Source organism: Tasmannia lanceolata, unplaced genomic scaffold (genome assembly GCF_043159265.1).
Source record: "Tasmannia lanceolata isolate RefF3 unplaced genomic scaffold, GAP_Taslan_0.1 ptg000015l, whole genome shotgun sequence".
Classification (NCBI taxonomy): domain Eukaryota; kingdom Viridiplantae; phylum Streptophyta; class Magnoliopsida; order Canellales; family Winteraceae; genus Tasmannia; species Tasmannia lanceolata.
This window is the reverse complement of record NW_027518692.1, coordinates 58663689-58688812: the sequence shown is the minus strand read 5'-3', so window position 1 is coordinate 58688812 and position 25124 is coordinate 58663689. Positions and strand designations below refer to the sequence as shown.

At 38.2% G+C, this 25124-nt stretch overlaps 1 protein-coding gene and 2 long non-coding RNA genes across 5 annotated transcripts; all 3 read right to left on the bottom strand.

Moving 5' to 3' along the window:
- Positions 1 to 5: 5 nt before the first annotated feature.
- LOC143892111 (bidirectional sugar transporter SWEET5-like) lies at positions 6 to 15588 on the bottom strand. Its single transcript, XM_077396577.1, has 9 exons — positions 14727 to 15588; positions 13823 to 14058; positions 11842 to 11969; positions 11646 to 11699; positions 5800 to 6022; positions 1025 to 1174; positions 682 to 901; positions 251 to 321; positions 6 to 170 (listed from the first exon to the last, which is right to left on the bottom strand). The coding sequence occupies exons 2-9, from the start codon at positions 13913 to 13915 to the stop codon at positions 6 to 8; spliced, it is 1104 nt and encodes a 367-aa protein (XP_077252692.1). The 5' UTR covers positions 13916 to 14058; positions 14727 to 15588.
- Positions 15589 to 16622: 1034 nt separating this feature from the next.
- Positions 16623 to 20656, bottom strand: LOC143892698 (uncharacterized). 2 transcript variants are annotated; one of them, XR_013255582.1, is made up of 3 exons: positions 20185 to 20656; positions 17547 to 17647; positions 16623 to 16779 (listed from the first exon to the last, which is right to left on the bottom strand). It is a non-coding gene; the product is annotated as an uncharacterized LOC143892698 (long non-coding RNA). The 2 variants fall into 2 exon arrangements; XR_013255583.1 differs by having other exon boundaries at positions 20303 to 20656.
- A 788-nt stretch (positions 20657 to 21444) lies between these two features.
- On the bottom strand, positions 21445 to 24380 carry LOC143892697 (uncharacterized). Of its 2 annotated transcripts, none has more exons than XR_013255580.1 (6): positions 24245 to 24380; positions 23211 to 23383; positions 23033 to 23111; positions 22830 to 22910; positions 21922 to 22032; positions 21445 to 21823 (listed from the first exon to the last, which is right to left on the bottom strand). It is a non-coding gene; the product is annotated as an uncharacterized LOC143892697 (long non-coding RNA). The 2 variants fall into 2 exon arrangements; XR_013255581.1 differs by having other exon boundaries at positions 22830 to 22894.
- Positions 24381 to 25124: the final 744 nt, after the last annotated feature.

Sequence of the window (25124 nt, the reverse complement as noted above, 5' to 3'; positions counted from 1 at the left end):
CGCTATTATGTCAAGAAAAATAAATGGGAAACTAATTTGGAAATTACCTCTATTATGCTGCGTAGTTGATTCTTTGCAGCAACATATTCTTGATTAGTAGTAAGGACACCATCAACCACATATATCAATCCGTCTGCATTTTGGAAGCACAGCCTCCAAAATAGTGGTATCTGTAAAAGAATGGTTAAACATTCAATATAATCACCTACAAATTCTAGATTCGGAAACAAAAACTCTTTTAACTCATTACCTTGTTCAAACCATCAATATCCCTCCAAATCCCATGTGCACTAATGTCTTTGCCCATCTTGATTATTAATCCTAAGGAAAATACAATTAAACACAAAAATAAAAAAGACAACCGCAAAAATTATTAACACTAACTATTTTCAACTTATGATCACCAGAAGGTTGAACATGATGGCTCCCACATCAAGGCCAGTGATCAAAATGTTCATTTTCCTTTTGCCAGCAAAGAACCATCCGCAAAGCCTCATCAACTCCTGCCATATAATTCGAGCAAAGCGACCTATGGGAGTAATTTCAAATGTTATTTACTTTTTTTATTTAATCTTAAAGTAGTTATCATGCAATGCTCATTATACCACATATCATCCCAATGGTTTGACTATCCTAACCGTTAGTATGAAGCTTGATGATGAGGTGGTATTGGGTACAAACCTATGTAGCAAACTAATGAATCGCGGTCCGGGGCGTATACTGAAATGTAGTAGATTACATATATAATCAACTGCAGAGCACCAAAGACCGCTCCCATTCCGCTCAAAATTTGCATGCGGATGACGGCGTCAGCCGTCCAACAAACGCCATTTGTGAAAATGGCGAGAGAGAGAGAGAGAGAAAATGGCAGAGGCCACACGTTCTTGGCAATAGATATTCTCTGCAAGATAAATAAATAAAACAATGTCACTAATAATTAAGCTAAGCTATTCAAATGGAAAATAAAAGATGGTCTTTTTAATTCATATTGTGAGAATGGGAACGGTGAGAGTTGGGTATTAACCAAGACAAAGAGAGGGGTGGCATACATCAAGATGCCAAACAGTCCAGATAATATTTCCGCCACGAGTAAACGTTGTTCAAGATTAAGAACAACAGTAGTGATGAGGGAAACAACCATAAATTCAGCTCCAAGAATTTTTAATGCTGTAATCTAGAAAAAATTACTGGTTATTATCATAATTTGCAACAATATAAGTGCGGTATTCATTTAAAATCTTAGGATTGATCAGCTATAATATAAAACATTTAAAATAAGGTGCTGCCAAGATCTTAGTTAGGCCACTTGTTGTCCTGATTTCGAAACGAATACGTATGGCAAGGCTTACTCGAATGGCATGTATTTTATCACATAAATGCAATTACCAATTCAAGGCTCCAGTCTGTTGATGTGGTGAAGAACTTTTGGACTCACAAAGAAAGTATATGCCAAAAAGGAAGCACATTGCTGAGTTGGAGGAGTATTGCTAATTCTAGAAAGTAGGTGATGCCATGAATTCAAGAAAGTAATGTGCTGCCAAGAATTTAGAACTTTATTTTTTTAATTAGTCTTGCAAAAGGCAACACAAGTGAATGTCGAGTGCTGCCCAGCTTTCTTTCTTTCTTTTTCTTTTATCAATTGATGTGAACAATTATAAAAAGAGAGAACATGAATTTAAGGGGAGCCTTTTGGACACATGAAATGAGGTCTCCTCTTCCTTCTTGTTAATTGTTGTTGTTAACTACGTTATGAAGAAAACAACTCCCAAATTCTGAACGAGTTTCTGGTTTGCCTTCTTTATTTCCACTTGTTACATGCAAGAGCATTCATCTACATGAACAGGTCATCCCCTCGACCAGTTACCTTCAAGAATCACCACTGAAGCAACCCTCTTTTTGCTTCTTCAACTCCTCCCAAAACCATCTACCAAGCAGCCACATACCTGCTTATTTATCTCACTCAAAACTTAAGCCAATCTCATGCCTTCACCCGATCCCAAGTCCCTAATACTCCTTTGAGCAGCCAACACTTAACTATTCATGCTACCCCAAAACACCCCTGCTGTTCAGACGTTTAACAACCTACCCACACAAACTTCAACCCAAAAGCTATCCATGAACTAACCCACAATCCCTAAGTTTTTCCATATGAATTAACAGTTCCAAAGGACACTCAACAACCACCCCAAACCCATTTAATCTCAGCCCCATCTAAATCCTAACCGAGAGCCACGTCACCCTTAGACATTACCCTATTCTCAACCACTTCCCAGACTCTCACCCCCATCCTCGTCAAATCCTCACCCTCTCCCTTATGTGGTTAACCACCCTATCCTTATATCTTGAACCTACCCAATCCTTCATATCTGTACAACCATATTTTCTCTTACCACCATACTCCACCGAGACCCATTTTACCGTAGATAATCCCTCCATTTTATCCGATCCACCACTCACTAAAACTCCATCAATCCATTCTATCATAACCTGCCACACATCATCTCCTTAACCACTACGTTACTAAGCCTTTTAGCCTCGTATCCACATGTGATCAGTTGTATCAAAGTTTCCATGAGTGCATCAAAGTGGTATCAGAGCTCAGCAGAAAGAATTTTTCAATTCTTTCTGGTCTTGGACAAGTAATCTCTTGATATTGTGCACAGAAATCTCTTGATTGGATGGATCACCCTACAAACCAAGAATTAATTGACCAACTTGTGGAAAGTGTTCGAAGAAGAGATGTTATGCTAGAAGAAATCCGTGACCACATCCGAAAGTGGGATCGACTTGAAGACCAACGGTCTCAATCCCCTCCGATAAAGAACACTTTTAAAGAAGGGGAGCAGGTTGAAATGTCGAGGAGAGCCGCTCCAAGACCTATTTCTCATCACGATGACCGGCATTGGTATTTACATGTGGACGAACAAGAAGTATTTGATTGGATAGCCATGGTTAGTTCAAAGTTTCAAGGCCGGGTTACTGGTGGCGCTCTTTGACATATCTACGAAATGGCAAGACACTTCCTATCTTTTAATTACCAAATCCGGTTGAAGCAAAGGAAAAGGGTTATTATGCCTTCTCCTCCACCATCACAACCAACCAAGGTAATCTCAAGACTTTTTCATATTGTGTCCTCGTTTCCTACTATCCGCATGTATAACCAAGACGCTAAGGTCAATTCACATATTTGCAAGAAAAGAATGACCAAAGTGATGGAAGTGAAGGCCAGTCCACATATCCGCAAGAAAAGAATGACCAAAGTGATGAAAGTGAAGAAGAAAGTGAGCATGACAGTCCTTCATTACTAGAAAATCAAGAAGAGGTTGAAGAAGTAATTACTTTGGAGGCGGATACCAATGGCATTGAGCCTACCTCCAAGCCAACCAGCAGTCCTCTGTCCTTCTACAATTTCAGTCCTTAAAACCTAACCTAAGCCAACAAGCCACCCCATTCTCAGCCCATCTCTCTGCCCTAACAATCTTCTTCCCAAAGCAACCTTCTGTCCTCGTTTCCAGCCTTCCAAAGCCTTATTGAAACCATTATTAAAAACGCTATAGTACTTATTCACACCATCCATGGCGCAAAGGTAAGGTTGCTCCATTGTGACCTGGTGGTCACGGGTTCAAGTCACAGAAACAGCCTCTCTGCAAAGAAGGGTGAAGGCTGCGTACATCTGGCCCTCCCTAGACCCCACAATGGCGGGAGCCTCCTGCACTAGGCCGCCTTTTTTCAAACTGACTATCAACATCCTCTCAATTCCTCCTACAAACAACCACAACTTCCTTTAATTACAGCTAAGCCACCTCCGAAAGGCAGACTATAACTGCCAACCTCAAGTCACCTTTCAGCCAAAGCTGACCCTCCCTAAACTCTCTCCCTTTCTTCAGTCGAAACTATCATCTCTTTTTCTAATTGAGAGCCACCTTGCCTCTAATTATCAGTCTACTACCTCACCAAATAGCCTATTAAACCTCATTCACAATCTTTAGGTGTTAACCTATTTCCTTTTCTTAGTTTTCCTTAAACCACCCACGGATTACCCATCTTTTCTTGATTTTCTTTAACATCCAAAATCAACTAACAACTTCTTAAAACTAAAAAATCTTTAAGTTTAACTTTTAACCCTTCACTAGCCCTTGAACTTTTCTTTATATCAAAGCTTCCGCTATCCCCCTCCGCATCCCATTTCAATCTCATTTTGCATAAATTAGTAACTTCCTAAGTTTAGTAATTTTCATTTCCCATTAGTTTAATTTAGGTTCCTTCCATTCGGGTAATTTCCTTTTGTCTCATTTAAAGTCATTTCCAAAATGGTAACTTACCATCTTAAATTCCAATTCTTGAGCTATCTCTTTACATTACCGAAGTACCTTCAAATTTGGCAACTTAACATTTAAAGAAATATTCAATTGCTGTCAAGAAGATGGTGGAAATAGCAACATAATTGCTAAGGTAGGCAAGCCATGGGATGAGTGCCCTTACTAATCAAATCAAAGAGGTCACCAAAACAGTAGCTTGCTATTATTTGTTGACACAAACAAGAGTGTCAGTGTCGGACATGGCAAAATCCCAAAATTTAAAACAGAGACATGGCTAAAACAGAATGTTTATATTATCATGATTTGTGGACACAAATTCATGTGTCGAATTTCAACACGGATACGAAGTGTCTAACACGGCAACTCCAAAAAATCTAGAAATTGTGACACCCTATACACATACATATAAAATTACTGGTTATAATCAAAATTTGCAATAAAATAAATGTGGTATTAATTTAAGAAACTAATAAATCTTAGGATTAAGCAACCACAATCTAAAACAAACATGAGATAATCTAATAACAGCGCATTCATCAATTTAATCTAGAGATTTGCTAGCATCCATCGCAGAAGGCATTTCACGGATGGTCTGTTGCATGAGAGCAGCCATGCAGGCTCACTTTTCAACAGATCTCGCCTTCATTCACGAGGTGGCTGCTCTGACATGCAACATACCATTTGCGAAATGCCTTTTGCGATGAACGCTAGCAAATCCATTTAATCTATTATCTTTAGTCTCCAATATGTAACGAGAAAGGGAGACCAATAGGATACAGTGGATAGAATATTGGAATAAGAGTTTTAGGTTTAGGAGGGGATATAACAACAAATATTAGTTAAAAAAAGCTGATAGAAGAGTTAGTAGTAAAAAGCCAAGTACAATATTCAATAATAAAACAAAACGTCACACTTAACACAATATAAACATGTGTCGACCCGCCCACATGAAGTCTGTATGAGTATGAAAGGAAAGGAACATTAACGTCAGTTTCACATGAGTGTGGGTCCCTAGGCTAAGAAAGCATATGACATTCTCAGAGATTCGCCATATAGATAGTATCTTCTCCTGTGAAGGATCGAATTTAAAGGACTTAAAAGAGATGAATTAAAAGATGTTAGTTTTTATATTCCAAGTATAAGCATTTAGGAAGAAGTTATTCATTTCTTCATATCTCCTCTTTATGATAAAAAAATGTACTTCCTCTCTTCTTTTTCTTGGCCAAAGAAAATATACAGTGGAGTTATTGAACTCTACACTTGCATGTACAGAAACAACAAATATCACAGAAGACTACTATTACACCGAATCCGAAACCATAAGCAGAAAAATAACAAGCTGGGCTTGCTATTTTCTTGACACTTCGAGCACTACATTTAGAAGTGTCCAAAGTAGTGTCGACACAAGTGGCTGTTTTCTTTTAACAAGAGAAAGTATAGAGCTTTCCTTTTTTTAAGTGGGAATTGGAAAGAGAATTACCTTTTCGTTTCTTCTAGAGCATGCGACGTATGTGGAGATGTAGAGCATCTCCATGACTACGCCTGCTGAATTGATTGCTATGACCCAAAGGCTGTTTGGGGCCAGAACCCAGAAAACAACCCACCATATGCAGTTGAAAAGTTTCACCGTGTACGGAATCAGGTACGGAAATGGTGAGAAATCCACCGCCAATTTTCTCTTCCATATAGTGTAGAACATAGGCCTGCAATTAATTTCATGAGATTTCCATTTTTCATAATAATCATAATTAATAAATAAATAAAAGATTGTTGTAGCCTGTCAAATGGACGGTTTCGATCATCCTATGTTGTGGTCCGTACGGTACTTTTTGAAAATATTGAGCTATATAGGTGATTTTTTGGGCACAACCTACAACCTATTTATGCTGTGGCTCATCAAATGGACGGTTTGGATCATCCTATGGTGTGGGCTGTACGGGTGATTTTTTGGGCAAAACCTATTTACCTTGTGGCCCATCAAATGGGAGGTTTAGATCATCCTATGGTGTCGGTCGTAGGTATTTTTTGAAATCATTGAACTATACATGTGATTTTTTGGGCACAACCTACAACCTATTTACGGTGTGGCCAATCAAATAGACGGTATTGATCATCCTATGGTGTGGGCAGTATGATACTTTGAAATTATTGAACTATAGAGGTGATCCAAACCATTCATTTGAAAGGCCCTTACCTAGATAGGGTGTCCACAAAAAATTAGCCTCATAGGATCATCCTAACCCATGTCGTTTCCATTCTGATATTCTAGTAAGCACACAGGACCTTTGTGCACTCAAGAGAGAGATGCTAAAAGGTTGTTTGAATATAAACCAAAACCTAGGCCATGTGTGGCAACCATTGATTTTTTTTCATGGAATATAAGTTTACCTAGTGTTGAGAGAGGCAGAGTGTTAAAAGTAGAAAAGATTAAATAACGCCAACTCCAACAGCTTATGCTTTTGATGTGAAAAATCAACATGCAATGGTCAACCCCAAAGTGGGGCCACGTGCCACATGTAGGCCAATCGAAAGAAAGAGGGTATAAAAGATTAAATAATGCCAACTCCAACAGCTTAAGCTTTTGGAGTAAATGCAGTTAGGGTAGGAGTGGGGATGGTCCCAAACTGAGATGGAAGGGAGAGAGAATTGAGTTGGTGGGAGTAATGACGGCATAAAAATCCCTAAGAACTAGTGAAAAGGTAGACCTTGCAAGCAGTCGGGATTCAAAAGAGAGGGGATGCACCCTATATTATTATTACCATCATATCTACAGTTCCTAGCCCTTCAAAGTACGTCATACAAGAAAGACTGATGAGGAAATAGAGAGAGTTGTTTAAAGTATATTGACATGGGGTACACCAAAGGATGTTGGCCACAATGATTTTTTTAATAAATCAGTGTACACGCACTTTTTGTAAAAATAAAGTGGATCCAACTTGTTGGAAGATCTAAACCAATATCCAATTCGTTCATTTGATGGGGTCCATTGTAGATAGGACTTTCATGAAAAAGCATCCCTGATGATCACAACTCTCTGATTCATAGAGGTTGATCGGAGGGTTTGGATCAACCTATGGAGATGAATTCATGGGCGAGGCCTCATTAAGTTGGAGCCCAACAAATGAATAGTTTGGATCTTTGAACCAGGTAGGCCCAAGTGATTATACTCCTACAACAATGACCTAAACCATTTATTGTTGGGCCCACCGAGGGTTTACCCTCAAATAGAGGAGAGAGTAATTACAAAGTTACAAGTGGGATAGGCCCCACAAGTTCACGTTGATCGGGAAATGATAAAAAAATCTCCAAATTTTTTGATATTGGAGTTGAATAAAAAGGAAAAAAAAGGTTACTCTGTTTCATCTTCTCCTTTCTCTCCTCTGAGACATATTTCACAAACAGGAGAAAATGAGGTCGTCAATGAACTACTGTTCAGCTGAACCATCTGAACATTTCTTTGTGAAAATCTCAGCTGAGAATGTGATTCGCATCTTAGGTATGATGTTTTTTTTTTCACCAATATTAGCATAGGATAGGGAGGGGCAGTTCATTGAGATCCAAAGCAAAGATTGTTGGAAACCCAGAAACAATGTCAATTTCTGCGATTCTCTATCTTCGTTCAAAAACCAAACTCCCATTTACCAGAGGCTTGAACTTTTACTTTAGAAGTTGATTGTAACATAGTTTCTTCAATTTTCACTCCCACCCCTCCTTTTGTCTTACTAAACCACTTCACAGTTCATTTAGTTTTTTATTATTCTCTCGCTCTTTTACATTTGCAAGTTGGATTGTAAGTTTGTAACATAGCTTCTTTCAATTTTCTTTTGCAGGAAATATTTTATACTTTGGAGTATTCTTCTCCCCGTTGTAAGTGATTTTATATTTTAAAATGACAACAGTACCCGATATTTAGAAAATGTTAGGGATTCCCACATCCTATTGATTTTTAGAGTTTTTATATGGTGCAAGTCTTCATGTGCAAATTAGCTTATTTAGATGGGGGAGCACATATAGCTTATATGGCGCTCGACTGCACAAAACAATACAGGGTGGGCCCTCTCTTTGTGGTGATCCAAACCATTCATTTGAAAGGCCCATTAACTAGATAGGGTGTCCACAAAAAATCAGATCCATAGGATCATCCTAACCCATCCAATATTAGCATAGGATAGGGAGGGGCTGTTCATTGAGATCCAAAGCAAGGACTGTTGGAAAACCCAGAAACAATGTCAATTTCTGCGATTCTCTATCTTCGTTCAAAAACCAAACTCACATTTACCAGAGGCTTGAACTTTTACTTTAGGGTGATACAAAGCATTCAATTGGAAGGCACTTCCATAGATAAGGTGTGTACCAAAGTCAGATCCATAGGATCATCCTAACCCCTCCAAAAGTGGAGGGGAAAAAATGGCAGGGCAGATACCACAAATCTGCCCATTTTCTCCCCTCTACTTTTGGATGGGTTAGGATGATCCTATGGATCTAATTTTTTGTGGACACCCTATCTAGTTAATGGGCCTTTCAAATGAATGGTTTGGATCATCACAAAGAGAGGGCCCACCCTGTATTGTTTTGTGCAATCGAGCGCCATATAAGCTATATGTGCTCCCCCATCTAAATAAGCTAATTTGCACATGAAGACTTGCACCATATAAAAACTCTAAAAATCAATAGGATGTGGGAATCCCTAACATTTTTTAAATATCGGGTACTTTTGTCATTTTAAAATATAAAATCACTTACAACGGGGAGAAGAATACTCTCAAGTATAAAATATTTCCTGCAAAAGAAAATTGAAAAAAGCTATGTTACAAACTTACAATCCAACTTGCAAATGTAAAAGAGCGAGAGAATAATAAAAAACTAAATGAACTGTGAAGTGGTTTAGTAAGACAAAAGGAGGGGTGGGAGTGAAAATTGAAGAAACTATGTTACAATCAACTTCTAAAGTAAAAGTTCAAGCCTCTGGTAAATGTGAGTTTGGTTTTTGAATGAAGATAGCGAATCGCAGAAATTGACATTGTTTCTGGGTTTCCAACAGTCCTTGCTTTGGATCTCAATGAACAACCCCTCCCTATCCTATGCTAATATTGGTGGAAAAAAAAAACATCATACCTAGGATGCGAATCACATTCTCAGCTGAGATTTTCACAAAGAAATGTTCAGATGGTTCAGCTGAACAGTAGTTCATTGACGACCTCATTTTCTCCTGTTTGTGAAATATGTCTCAGAGGAGAGAAAGGAGAAGATGAAACAGAGTAACCGTTTTTTTCCTTTTTATTCGGATCCAATATCAAAAAATTTGGAGATTTTTTTACCATTTCCCGATCAACGTGAGCTTGTGGGGCCTATCCCACTTGTAACTTTGTAATTACTCTCTTCTCTATTTGAGGGCAAACCCTCGGTGGGCCCAACAATAAATGGTTTAGGTGATTGTTGTAGGAGTATAATCACTTGGGCCTACCTGGTTCAAAGATCCAAACCATTCATTTGTTGGGCTCCAACTTAATGAGGCCTCGCCCATGAATTCATCTCCATAGGTTGATCCAAACCCTCCGATCAACCTCTATGAATCAGAGAGTTGGGATCATCAGAGATGATTTGGTGTACCCCATGTCAATGTATCTTAAACAACTCTCTCTATTTCCTCATCAGTCTTTCTTGTATGATGTACTTTGAAGGGCTAGGAACTGTAGATATGATGGTAATAATAATATAGGGTGCATCATCTCTTTTGAATCCCGACTGCTTGCAAGGTCTACCTTTTCACTAGTTCTTAGGGATCTTTCTATGCCGTCATTACTCCCACCAACTCAATTCTCTCTCCCTTCCATCTCAGTTTGGGACCATCCCCACTCCTACCCTAACTGCATTTACTCCAAAAGCTTAAGCTGTTGGAGTTGGCATTATTTAATCTTTTATACCCTCTTTCTTTCGATTGGCCTACATGTGGCACGTGGCCCCACTTTGGGGTTGACCATTGCATGTTGATTTTTCACATCAAAAGCATAAGCTGTTGGAGTTGGCGTTATTTAATCTTTTCTACTTTTAACACCCTGCCTCTCTCAACACTAGGTAAACTTATATTCCATGAAAAAAAATCAATGGTTGCCACACATGGCCTAGGTTTTGGTTTACATTATGTACTTGGACCGCCTGTGACCAAATGGGGAGAAAAACAAATTAGAGGGACGTCAAACAACCTTTTAGCATCTCTCTCTTGAGTGCACAAAGGTCCTGTGTGCTTACTAGAATATCAGAATGGAAACGACATGGGTTAGGATGATCCTATGAGGCTGATTTTTTGTGGACACCCTATCTAGGTAAGGGCCTTTCAAATGAATGGTTTAGATCACCCAAAAAATGTGGGCCCCCACTGTTTTTACATGAGAACTCCCTTAAAAGGGACTCCCATCTTCTCACTCACTTCTTCTTCTTCTTATTCTTCTCTTAACCATGTCTCACTAACATGGTATAAGAGCAGATCCACGAAGGTTGAAGCAAAAAGGGAAAGTGAGAAAAGACATCATATTAAAAAAAACCTAGCTTTCTCATTTCATCTTCTTTGGTACCCCTCTCCCATCTGCTGCACCCCATCACTCTCATCTTCCTTCCCGCCACCCCTATGCATCTTCAACCACCCCACCACGTCCCGCAACCCTTTGGGCCCCCACGCTATGCCGCAAACCCTCTCCATTCCCACCAGCGTCATATCCCACCCCTTCACCATTCCCACCAGCGACGTATCCCACCCCTTCACCATTCCCGTATCCCACCCCCTCCACCGTTCTGTCAGCTATAGCCTATAACCTGCCTCCCACCTCCACCAGTCCCACCTAAGCCCTACGGCCCTCCTCTCCTAAACCCATTAAACTTAGCCCATTCCCATTCCCATTAAACAATTTCCATTCTCATTAATCCCATTCCCATTCTCATTCCCCACCCATTACACCATTCGATTACCCTTAAATCATTCCCATTCACATTCCCCACTCATTAAACCATTACCCATTCCAATTACACCATTCACTTCTACGGTATATAAGTTTCTTATAATCCGCAATCTTAAAAGACAGAAAAATAAAATAAAACTAAAGAGAAGGGCAAAAATTATTTACAACTCACCTTAAATGGGGTATAATCAACATCTTTTTCGCAAAAAGTCGGGAACACTTTTTTGACAAAAAGCCGTCGAGGCTTGATTATGGCTAAGACATCTATCAAAAACAAAGAATATAGTACATACCTATTTCATAAGGAAAAGAATTAAAAAAGACAAAAAAAACTAAAAAAATAAATAAGAAAAGGCCAAAATATATTACATACCTGTTTCGCTCTTCTTCCTCTTCTTCCTCTTCTTCCAACGACAGAAGACTCTGCCTAAGTTGCAGAGATTAAAAAGATATTAAATGAAAAAGAAAATAAAATACAGAGATTAAAAGATATTAAAAAGAGATTAAACGAAAAGAATTAAGGTCCCCTAATATCACTTCCCAAAAATTAAAGGAAATATGCTACCAACCTTTTTTCTTCTACTTCTTTTTTCTTTGGATGGTTACTTCTTTTTTGTATGAAATTGCGCATTGGGTAATCAGCAATCCGTTTTAGGATTAGTAACATCTCTTCTTCCTCTTCTTCTTCCGTCGAAAGCTGCAGAGAAATAGAAGAAATCGCCACACGGTTTTAGGGTTTTGTGGTAAAAAGCAGAATACAGAGACTTTAATATACAGGTTTTGTGGTCTTTTTTAGGGTTTTAGTAAGAAGACCTAAATACTCCTTAAAAAACATCAAATTCGCAGCAAATTTGATATTTTTAAGTAGGGGTACAACTCGGGTCGGGTTAAGGCCAACCCGAATCTCTAATATCCCAACCCGATGGGGGCTAACCCAACCCAACCCAATTCTCTAATTTCCCAACCGACCCAACCCGACCCGATTTCACAAGTAGGTCGGGTTCACGCGGTTGTTATAAGAGGGAGAATGTTTAGTCTGTTTTTGTGTTTCTTGGAGAAAATCAAGAAGAAAATAAATAAGAGAAGAAAGGAGAAATACATTGATAAAAGATAGTAAAAAACGAGACAACATAAACATAGGTAGATTAAAAGAGGGAGAGGAAAGAGAAAAGAGGGGAGAGATTCAAAGAGAATACCTTTGATTGATTTCTTGTGATTTAGGGCAAGGAGGTTGATGGAGGCGAGAGTAGAAACTTCAAGTCTTATGGTTTTTTGCAGAGGGATTTAGGGTTCTTGCAGAGGTATTAAGATTTAGGGTTTCGATTTTCGAAGGAACATCTCAAAGGAGTCAAGGAGGGAGATGGAGGTGGGGTACAGAGAGATTTTGGATTTCGTTTTTGGCTCTTTTTAAGAGGTGGAAGTCGAACTCTCTCTAACCCTAGAAATCCTAGATTTTGGATCTCGCTGCAGGAAAGGAAAGGAATCTCACATGGAAAAATGGAAAAGAAAAGAAACTATGACGGAAAACCTATTTTCTCGCTGTTCACTTGCTCAGAAACAGAGGGAAAGTATGCAGGAAATTGGAAACCACATAGTTGAAGATAAGTTCCCAACCACCAAAGCACCATAATAGCACCCACAAACCCACCCATATATCATCAACACCCACAAGAAAGACCAAAATAAATTACCCGTATCATAAAACACGGAGATAACAAGAAAGAGTGACTAAACATTGTATGAGACCAACTCAAAATATCGAAATGAAAATGCCCAGATCAAAACACAACCATACATTCAAACAGAAAATCAACATCTTAAACACAACCATAGATTCAAACAATGAACAGAAGAACAAACCTTGGGAAATGAACAAATAAACAGTCCTTGGCATATTGAAATGAACAGAAAACCCTAAAAAATCTAACCATAAACACAAAAAAAAAATAATAATAATAAATAAATAAAATTAAACTACATAAACACCAAAAAATCAGAACTTAAAAACCCAAACCCTAGATCAGAACTTTCTTATTGAAGAATACACTGAAAACCATACAAAATCGTATTAAGAAATCTAACCATAAAAAAATCAGAACTTTACTATCAAAGAAAAAACTGAAAACCATAAAAAATCTAACCATAAACACCCAAAAAAAGAGAGAAAAAACTTGAACTACGAATTCAGATCTTTATTGTGAAGAAAAAGAAAACAAAACCCTAAAAATCCGAACCCTAGATCCTAAAAAACAAAGAAAAAAACCTTTCTTTTCAAGAAATTCAAACCCTATGGAAACCCTAAACACTTTGCTATTGTTTGAGAAAAATAAAAAGAGAAATAAATGAGAAATAAAAAAAGGGTGAACAAAAGAATACAGATTCAATTCTAGATCAAGGGTTCGAGTCACGGAAACAGCCTCTCTGCAAAGCAGGGGTAAGGCTGCGTACATCTAGTCCTCCCCAGACCCCGCAATGGCAGGAGCCTCATGCACGGGGCCGCCCTTTTACACCTACTTATTTTACACTTACCGACAGTGGGAATCTACTTACCAACGGCGTGGGAGTGGTGACATTCACTCCGTGCATGAGCTTGTACAAGGTAGTCCTACAGGCAAGATCAAGGCCAACTATCAAAAAACGCATTTTCTTCGCACAAGCCGGCTAAAAAATTTGTAAAAATCAGCCCAGGCACGTTTTGATGGATCCTTTGCTTCTCAATGCAGAAGTCACAGGTTCGATACCAGCCTCAACTAAAAACGTTTTGTGAATATCTGCCCCGCGACTGTCTGGATAAGAGATCCATCAAAGAAAAATTAGAAGAAAAAAAAAAACAGACCAACCAAAATAAATACGGCAATATCTCCAATCAGCCTTACAATATGAAAAGTTCACCATCAGAAACTAAACAAGAATACAAATAAATCCTTTAAAAATTCGAAAGCAGAGAATGCTCCAACATATCCAAATTCAATGTGAAGGGCATATTACAACAAAAACCTAAACTTAACCGCAAGACACTTTGAAGGCTTTAATACCTCATCCAAATGATTGAACAATGATTTTAGGCCAAACTCTATTTCAAGATGTTCACAATGAATGCAGATAAACCCAACAGATCTAAGCAATTTCAAGAGACAAAAGGAATAAGAAAAACTAGATTCTAAAATGTATGGCATTTCCATCAATCGTAACCCCACCCGAGCCCCAACCTGAAGAGAATCAACCCGAACCCTAACCTGAACAAACTCTATTCCGACCAGACCCTATCCCCAATCCTAAGTAGACTGAAGTATTTTGAATGGCATGAAGAAGAAACGACAAAAAAGCCCTATAAATCAGACGTTGAGGCACAAATGCAGATAGTAAAAGAATGATGAAATTCAAAGCAAAATTACTGAGAAAAATCCTGAAAAAAAAAAAGAAGTAGAAAAAAGGAAAAGAATAAAAAAAATACCTGGCTGTGATTTTTAGGGTTTAGAGGTGAGAGGTGGTTGCACTCAGATGGAGATGATGGCAATGATTTTCCAGTAGATGACTAAATTATTTTCCTCTACAAAATCCCCAATAACGCCTAAGAAAGAAGCTCTTCCTTTGCTCCTAATATCCAAACCCTCAAGAGATAGACCAACTCTTCTACTACTTCTCTACTTTCTCTCTGCTTTTAAACTCGAAAATGAAAGGGCTTCATTTCACACACAAATCAGAAAGAGAAAGAGAAAGAGATGGAGATCAAACCCTCTTCTTCTCTTCTTTATAACCTTGCAAATCTCTCAGGGATTAAAGAAAGGGATATATTTCAGGGTGAGAAACGATGGAAGGGCTGCAATGGATAATGAAGAGGGTGATGATCGGAGAGGTGGCTGGGCTGTCGGTAACAAGGTTTGAAGGAGATGAGGTCTGGATAGGTGGTGAAGAGTCTCGAATGGAAGAGGGTTTGCTGGGTCAGATAGGTAATTGTGAGATGATGGTCGGGACTTGGGATCATCAGAAATGAGTTGGATAATGAGTGTGAGCTGGTGGCTATGAATAGATGGGGTCTGAGAAGTGGGTTTTGGATGGTGATGGTGGATATGGAAAGGGTTTTGGATGGTGATGGTGGATATGGAATGGGTTTTTCTGGAAACAAATTGAAGATGGTGGTGGTCGGAGAAAATGGTGTCCGGATCTTCTTCCCCTCTTCAGTTCCCTAGCAAGAACAACTCAAACACCCTTTTTGTAGCTCTCTTCTCTCTGCTGATTTTTCTTTCAAAACCTCTCCCGGTTTTGCCCTAATTGCGAAACATAGTACATTCGACCCCCTTTTCATTCCCTGGACAGCCCCTTTGTGGCTTTGTGATGTATTTATGACTATTCATTTTAGTAAAAAGGGGTGGTCTGAATAAAAATTATGTCAACCTCCTCTTTTCTTCCATAGACAGCCTTCTTAAATGCATTTATGCCGACTCTTTTCTTTAGAAAGGGGTGATCCAGATAAGAGATATGGGGAATAAAAGACTAATATATTAGCCTAATGCACACTCCCATCCGGATCACTCACCCCGCTTCTGCACAAGAAGGAAAATGATATTAATGCAACCTTGATTGGATAGCTGCACAAACTTGGTTTGTCTTTTTAGTTATTTTTCGACCATTTTCTGTGAAATTTTGCAGAGACATTCTTTCGAAAGGTAACAATCTTTTGGTATTTTTTTATTCTTTAATAGACAAGATTAGTTAGTGAAAACATCAAAGCAAGGTTGCAACAGCATCACTTTCCTTAATTATGAGGATTTTGAAAATTTTAAAACTTTCTTCAGAATAATGCAAGAGGATGTTAAGGCTTTCAAACGAATGGTACAAATGGGGTTTCAGATATGGTTCATAAACTTCGCTTGAATTCGTGATCTTTATTTGATTTTAGGGATTTTATTCGATTTTGGGAACTTGGGTCATGTCAAAATGGGGTGTCTACAGTGACCTGCTGATTTTCCCCATACGGGTGGGGTCAGGTTCAATTTTGGGAACTTGGGGTCATGTCAAAAAAGTGTCAAAGGAGGGCGGGGAAATATCATTCCACTATATAAATAGGGAAATGAAATTTAATTTCCACCCCTATTGCATTTTGACCCCTTTTGTAACTCTCATGTTAAAAATAACCTTATTTTCAGAGAAAGATAAAGGGAGTGGAAAAACATCCATTTTTAAGAAAAGGCAAACAAAGGGATGTGAAAATGATGGAAAAAAGGTTGAAATATAATTTCCCAAATAAACAATGGTTGATTAAATATGAAAATTGCACAAATAAATCAAGTAATATCCACACCCCTTGTTTCAATGACACATCAATGTTTAGACTTTTCAAAGTGTTTACATTTCCCAAATTGCCCGGATTTCATATACCTGCAGTGGATCCATTCAAGATTTGAATTTCACATGATCAACTTCCTTAACCATTAGCAACCCAATAGTATGGTAGAGGGTTCTTCTACTCCGAGAAGATCTGTATTTTTTCAAAAATGGTGCTCCCTCTGAACATAAAAGACCAGAAAAGGAGAACCATCAATATGCACAACCAAGAGCAACCAAACCAGAATTACTACATAATAAACTAAACAAGTCACATGGTAATTGAAATTATAGTGTGATGCCTAATTATGAATTTGATCGTGTCCATCAAGGAGAAGCCTTTCAATCATATATCCGTACAAGAGTAAAGTAATAAAACATATAATATCATTGAGAAAAATGTAGAATGAAAGTTAAGTATACTGAAATGTTGTAGAATATATATATATATATATATATATATATATATATATATATATATATATATATATATATATATATATATACACGGAAAAGTGTTGCTACTCGGTCTTGTAGCTAAGCTTATCTACTCGGTCGAGTTAAACACAGTGGGGGCCCACATTGTTTGGGTGATCCAAACCATTCATTTGAAAGCCCCTTACCTAGATAGGGTGTCCACAAAAAAATAAGATCCATAGGATGATCCTAACCCATCCAACAGTGGAGGGGAAAATGAGAAAAAAATGAACAGACACAGTTTGTCAACAAATCTATGAGAAAAAAATGAACAGACACGATTTGTTTTTTCCCTCCACTGTTGGATGGGTATATATCATCAACTGCAGAGCACCAGAGACCGCTCTCAATCCGCTCAAAATCTGCATTTAGTAGTAAAATATGTTATGATCAAGTACTCCAATTATTCAATTATTCAAAATTTCTTATGACCAATTATTAAAAAAAAATGGTATCAGATTATTATAGTTACCAAGTACATGAGGTCGGAGCGGATGAAGGCGTCAGCCGTCCCACAAACACTATTTGCGAAAACGGCAAGAGAGAGAGAATGACGAAGGCCACATGTTCTTTCTGCAAGATAAATAAATAAAAGAATGTCACTGATAATCAAGCTAAGCTATTCAAATGGAAAATAAAAGATGGTCTTTTAAATTCATATTGTGAGAATGGGAATGGTGAAAGGAACTTTGAATCTTCCAGTTAACTAGGGCAAAAAAGCTAATATAGATGCCAACCCGAAGAACCAACTTAAAGTGTGCTCAATTACACCCTCATTCTGCATATTCAAAGTTAGTGACAACTTTGAATTCAAGAGTCTGAATGCCTAAAACTGCATGTTAGAAGTCTCAACAAATTGAAAAAATTGCAACCCTTTTGCTGTTTAAATAATAGAATGGAACTTACGTAAATTGGGAAGAAAACATTCAGAACTAACCATATATTGAACAATCACAAGACTAAAAAATGTAAAAGTTGTAGCCTAACATTCATAAACAACCATATATTGACCACTCACATCCCAAATGCTATGAGTTGCTATGAGTTTCTTACTGTATATTAAGTTTCTTATAGTCCGCAGTCTTCAAAACAAAATAGTATTCTAATTTCTAAGACAAAGGCAAAAATTATTTACAACTCAGCAGTGAGAATGGGCATCTTTTTCGCAAAAAGTCGGGTGATGCGCAACTATTTTTTTGCCAAAAAGTAGTCGAAAAGGCGTCATGATTCTGCCTAAGAGATCTCTAAAAAAAAACAACAGAATATATTACCTACCTATTTCTTTATGGGTTTTAGTGTTTTGTGGTCTTTTTAGGGTTTTAGGGTTTTGTGGTCTTTTTAAGGGTTTTAGTAAGAAGACTTGTAAATCTTTGACAGGTTGTGCAAAGAAGACTATCAAAACATGGTTGTGCTAATATCAATTTTCTTAATCTATCGTGATATCCTTAAATTTATCATTTCTCTCAAAATTCTGGAAATAAATAAATTACCTACGAAAACACCTTCCTCAGGAAATACTTTTCGTGCAATCCAAACAGGTAAGGGTTAAAAAAAAATCCAATAAAACTTTTTCATGCATCCAAGATGCCCCTTAAGCCATTCTTTGGCAACCATAATAAGGAAGGTTTCAAATAGAAATGCTTCACTAGGTGCAACTCCCTTCTAATATAAAATGGTGCACCTGGGTCACACATACTATTGATCCCAACCATCCACTTGATAAGTCTTGCTCTGGATCATCTCTTTACCAAAAACTCTGATAGTCATACAACTCCAATATTTCAAAATCCGTATTTCTTGTCAGTGAGAACACGTACGTGAAGAGCATTGCTTGATATTACCATCGTCATTTCCTTACACAGGCATCATTTATTCTAGCCTTCAGCTTCTGAAGGATTACTAAAGTCTCCATGATTCCCGAATGGAAGCCATACCATATCAATGCTACTGTAATTTGACAATAGTATTGGCATAGACACCATAGCTCATTTACACCTCCAACCATGCTCATCTTTGGTAATTCTAACGGGCATAAAGGAGATCGAGGCTACCATGGCCTTCTGAAAAGAACATGAACTTTGAAGCACACTGGTTATGATACAGACATCAAGAAAGAAAGATGAAATTCTGAGAATGATCAAAATGACATTGAAGCCTCATAAACTTCTGTCCAGAGATGAGGGAGCCAAATGCCGCCTGTCCCCGAATGCCAACACTAAGGTCGAAATCGAGATAAAAGCAAGATTTGCAAATTAAGAGCAATTCCTGATCCCTCATGGATATGCACAGCAAGAGTCGTGGACCATGGCAAATGACAAATCACACCTGTTTTCTATCCTTGAATACGAACATCCATAATCGAAGGTTCAACCAAAAGTGACCTTAAGTAACTAAACCCCCATTCTCACACTCTTCTTACAAACGATGACTTACATCTCCCAAGGTCCAAACCTTCAAATCATAAGCTGAAGCAAGGAAAACCAACTTCTAAAGCAAAACCCCATGTTATTTTTTAGATTTGTGCCTCTTTTAGGTAAATTCGAGAAAACGCAGAGACACAGAAATCGAAGCGAAAAGGAGGCCTAAAGCCAAATGTGACAGTGTTGGATCCAAAGGGTGATCGATTTCTTCATATCAAAACTAGTGAACAAGGGGGGATACATTTTGCTTTGCAATGGCATTTTAAACCCAAAAGATGGTACTCGAGCAGGTCCCAAAAAAAAAAGCAAATGTAAAAGTCAGACGAAGCAGTAGGATGTCTAAATTTTTAGGACCATGATATAAAAAATCAGGGTTAGAAGAGATATGCAGGGATATCTAATTATGTGAGTCATGAGATACCCAAACTGAGATCGAATTGATGTACGAGGCAGATCTGATAAAGGCCTATATGCACATAAGTTAAACAGGATGCCAACAATTATTGAGGATAAAATTAAAGTATGCCTAACGAAAAACACGATATGCAGGGAATTATCAACAAGTGAGTTGAAATTTGTAAGTAGAGGGCACCGAATAATAATGGACGTGACCAGAACAAATTAAGGTCACAATACCAAAATAACTAGAGGTGCAAGAAGCCTTTTAGCTCAAATCTCTCTTTTACGTACTCTTTTTTTATCACTTCATGCAGTTCTTAGATACTCCCAAGGTTCAGCTAAGGGAAATGAGGGATCAAGCCAAGTTTGTGCAGTTATTAAGACATGGTAGTGTTGCTATGTCTACTACCTTGTTTTGATAATTGCTTCAAACCCTTCTCATTCCCTTGATAAATCAAGACGATGCCCTACGCAGATTGCTAATGGTAAAATAGATCGCCGGAAATTGTGAATCCGGTGATGGCCGCGGCCTCAAACTTCGAAACCGTATTCTTCTTTCAAATCTTTCAAACTACCGGTGTTTTTCTTATCCCCAAGACCCTAAAAACGTGAGAGCTGAAACCGCCTTTACTACTTTCCACTTAAAATTACAGATAGAGAGAGAGAGAGAGAGAGAGAGAGAGAGAGAGAGAGAGAGATTGTGGAGAGTGGGGTTGTTGGGAGTGATGGTTGCCGGCATCCCCTTTCTCCTTCCTCCCTTTTCTTCTCCAGAGTGGGGTTGTTGGGAGTGATGATTGCCGGCATCCCCTTTCTCCTTCCTCCCTTTTCTTCTCCTTGCAAACCCTAGTCGGCCTCTTCTCTCTCTCTCTCTCTCTCTCTCTCTCTCTCTCTTGTGTAGAAAAACCCTAGAAATGGAGACCCCCCATTTTATGCTTTGCACGATTCTTCCTTTTTTATACATGCCATGTTTCAATAATTGCACTCACTCCATTTGTCTTTTCCTTTTTGGGTGCTTGGGTAAGGGAACTGATATCGGCACACCCATGTTTTGCTATTCACACCTCCTCCTTATCTTTTCTTTTAAATCATGTGGGCAGTGGGCACCCCCCATGAGTCTAACTCACCCCCACCGTCTGCTTGGTTTTAAAAGGAAAAATTGCCTACGGGGGACACGGGACATCAAAATACGAGAATTGATATGGGGGGGGGGGGGGGGGGGGCACTTTTGAAAAATTGTTAAAGAGAGTTGATAACCACCTTTTGAGAGTTTGATAACTCCATTTAGAGGGTTGATAACTCCCTTTTAGAGACTTTTTTTTTATGGGCAAGCTGGGGTTAGGCAGGACCCCGACCAGAATATATTACTAGAATCAGAAAAGAATTACAGTATGCTAAAGCAAGTCCAAGAGGAATCGTGCACGATGAGGTCCATAAGGACTTGAGGAATGGATATAGACACTATATACATCCCCTTGCAAGGGGAATCAAACTTAGACAAAAAACTCAAGGGACAAACTGGGAAAAGATGGGCGCTGAAAAAGACGTGGAGGCATCAAAATCAGCCTTGCCAATTTATTTATGCAAAAGCAGGTCTATAAACACGAAAGTATCAATGTGATTAGCATTTATCCGAACTTACAAACACACAGCCAATAGTTTTTATCCTCGAATCTGCAAGGAGTAAAACCTCGAAAACCTTGAAAGATTACATTAAGATGAACATATCAGGCCTGCAAAAGTAAATGAAATGGACAAAAAAATGAAGTTCGTATTTATGAATGTATCTTAAAATATTCCCAGAGATGATGATGATGATGATGAGGGATGAGGGTCGTTTTAAAATACTTGCCTAGTTCTCAGTATTGTTCAAAAGCCAATCCAAACCCTCATTGAGGCCCTACCTAGCAGTGGCACATAAGCTTAGACGTACCTGAAAAGGAAGATGATAATACGAGTTCAAACTTAATAGGGAATAGATAAACTCCAGATATCGTACATATACAAGGACAACACAGAGTGGGAATTTACCAGCTGCAAACGCCGAGAGATTTAAGATCAAGAGCAAGTTGCTGAGCTATCTCCCTGTCACTCATTGCATCTGGAATATCTTGTTTGTAGCCCAACATCTCAAAAATCATCCTGCCACGAGATGTTTAATATAGATGTCAGCCCTTGTTCCATTCTTTAGTTATAAATGGAACCCCCTCCCCCCGGCCCAATCCATTGCATTTGGAATAATATCTTGTTTGTAGCACAACATCTCGCAAATCATCCTACCACTCAGGTGCTAAGCCAAAAACTAAAGAGAAAAAAAAAATCCAAGAAAAAAAAAACAGGAACTAACTAGGCAACGTAGATCCACTTAAAAAATGGATACAGATAAGGCAATGTTTGTTTTGGATTTTGAAAATCATTGTAAATCAAAAACTGATTTTGGACTCAAAATAAAAAACAAATAGGGCCTTAATTTTAAGTCCAACAATCAGTCTTGGACTTACAGTCGGTTCTCAAAATCCAAAACAAACAGGGCATGAGGGGTTGAAATGGGTCAGCCATGACAGAGACTCTCCTTTATTGTAACCATTAGAGGTTGATTATTAAGTGCAGCTTGTGCTGAGAGTTGTGACAAAGACATCCGATCCAACAAAGGTCAATAAAAAATTACATTTTTCAATGCCACAAAAACATACCAAAATCAATAAGATATTAGCTAACCACAAAAGAACTACAGATTTCCCCAATAAGAAATCAATTGCGAATTACCTAACCCAACAAACATTAAAAACTTCGCTGAAGTGGCTATATGAAACTATGATAATATACCCAGTTGGGCCTACAAACTATATTTGGGAACAAAATCTATGAACCTTGTCCAGAGAGGAATCCATTAACTTGAGAATAGTGATAAATTTATGAAAATATATCTAGCCACATACCTCAGTAAGCATTCTGTGAAACTCATTCCTCACCTCAACAACACGATCCCTATCACTGCTATCCACTACAAATACAAGGCCCTGGGTATTTTAGAAGTAGCGTATACGATTAAGAATTCGTTAATAATCACAAAACGAAAAAAATGTACAAATTATAATTAATAACAGCCTAACATTGAGAAACAAAAAACTCAATTTAATACCTTGTAGTCTTGAACAAACCACCAACTTCCCAAACAGTAAAACTAGTGTTCTTATAGTCCGCGGTTTCCACATTAAATCCTACGGACAACAGCATTAGAGCACAAAAAATAAACTAAAGACAAGGGCATTGATATATAAATTATTTACACCAACTTATTTTCTACTGAATCCACTTACCATCAGTGGGAGTGGTGACATTCACTCCATGCTTGTACAAGGTAGTCTTACCAGCATGATCAAGGCCAACCATCAAAAAACGCATCTTCTTCGCAAAAGCCTCAATGCAGATGTCACAGGTTCAATACCAGCCTCAACTAAAAAAGCTTTGTGAGTATCTGCCTCGTGACTGTCTGGATAAGAGATCCATCAAAGAAAAATTAGGAAAAAAAAAAAAAAGATCAACCAAAATAAATACGGCAATATCTCCAATCAACCTTGCAAGATGAAAAGATCACCATCAGAAACTAAACATGAATGCAAATAAATCCTTTAAAAATTCCACGCAAAGGACATATTACAATGAACACCTAAATGATTGAACAATGATTTCAGGGAAAACTCTATTTCAAGATATACAGAATGAATGCAGATATATCCAACAGATAGAGACCTAGGAATAAGCAAAAAATAGATTCTAAAATGTATGGCATTTCCATCAATCCTTTAAAAAACCTAAAACAATAAAATCTAATTAAACCAGAGATCTTCCAAAACAAGCTATCTTCAAATAATTGCAGAGAAACCCAAATGCCTAATGCCTGCAGACCAAAGAAAAAGAAAAAAGAAAAGGAAGTACAAATTAGGGCTGAGAAGAAGAATTAGAAGATCTACATAACCTTCAAAAACAAAAAAAGTGAATCAGCTCGAACCCTAAAAAATCCAAAACTTCAGTACATTGAAAGCGGAGATCTTTTAACGGATCCACATCCATCTATATCTTAGTCACGAGCCATTCAAATCTCCAGCTATTCGGATCCTAACCCGACCCGAGCCCCAACCCGAAGAGACTCAACCCGAACCCTAACCCTAATCCACCCTATCCCTAATCCGAAAGAGACGGAAGTATGTTGAATGGCATGAATGGGAAACGATAAAAGAAGCCCTATAAATCAGACGTTGAAGGCACAAATGCAAATGGTAAGAGAATGATGAAACTCGAAGCATAATCAGTGAGAAAAAATCCTGAAAACAAAACAAAGGAAAAAAAGTACCTGGCTGTGATTTTCTTTTCCATCTAGTGCGGCTTCAGAGGGTTTAGAGGTGAGAAGGGAGAAGGAGCAACAAATAAAATGCCATGGGATAGATAGGGTTTAGGGTTTTGTGTTCTTGGCCTTTATACAAATGAAAGGGTATTTTGGGATTTGATAGGGACCACCGTAGCAGCCACATACATAGGTGAATTGAATAAATAAGACAAAAAGTGAGCTTATGTGGCTCCTCTCTCGTGCAACAGCCGGTGTGTAAAATGCCTTGTGCAATGGTCCCTAGCAAATCCTGAGCATTATTATTATATTTTTTTACGCGACATGCATTAGGTGTTAGAGATTTTGAAGTAAACGGTGAGGTGATTCTGACTAAGTTGAGCCCATATGGAGCTGATTTTTTGGGCACACCCCCCTATCTATGTGCAGCCCATCAAATGAACGATTTGCGTCACCCAAATAATGTGGGGCCCACTGAATTTCAAGTTGTAGGTGTAACTAAGTTAGCTACACGTATGTGTAGCTACACTTTTCTCAAATAATAATGGATTCTGCCGCTTTTTTAGGTGTGGATAATGAAAGTGCTACGAATTTTGAAATCTCATTATGCATTGCTTCCAAGTTGTTTGTGTTTTCCGCGACTGTATTATTGACTCAGAGTCATTTCCACATATTCACATTAATCCGATTCTACCAATTTATTAAGGCAAGAATAAGAAGCCTCGTTGAACTCGCCTTAAATTCTGCATATTCACATTAGTATGATTCCACCAATTTATTCAGGCGAGAATGAGAATTCTTCGGCCTTGTTCGTTTAAGATTATGACAGCCGATTGTGAGGGCTGAGGGCCAAACGGATTATTTGACTCAAATTTAACTGTAAAATTGA

Excerpts from the sequence above, each read along its gene's own strand:
- LOC143892111 (XM_077396577.1), bottom strand. The coding sequence starts at position 13,915 with ATGCGTTTTTTGATAGTTGGCCTTGATCTTGCCTGTAGGACTACCTTG. Across the intron at positions 1,175-5,799 it reads GCTCTAGAAGAAACGAAAAG|ATTACAGCATTAAAAATTCT; the intron begins GTAATTCTCTTT and ends AATTTTTTCTAG. Across the intron at positions 322-681 it reads TTCATTAGTTTGCTACATAG|GATTAATAATCAAGATGGGC; the intron begins GTTTGTACCCAA and ends TATTTTCCTTAG.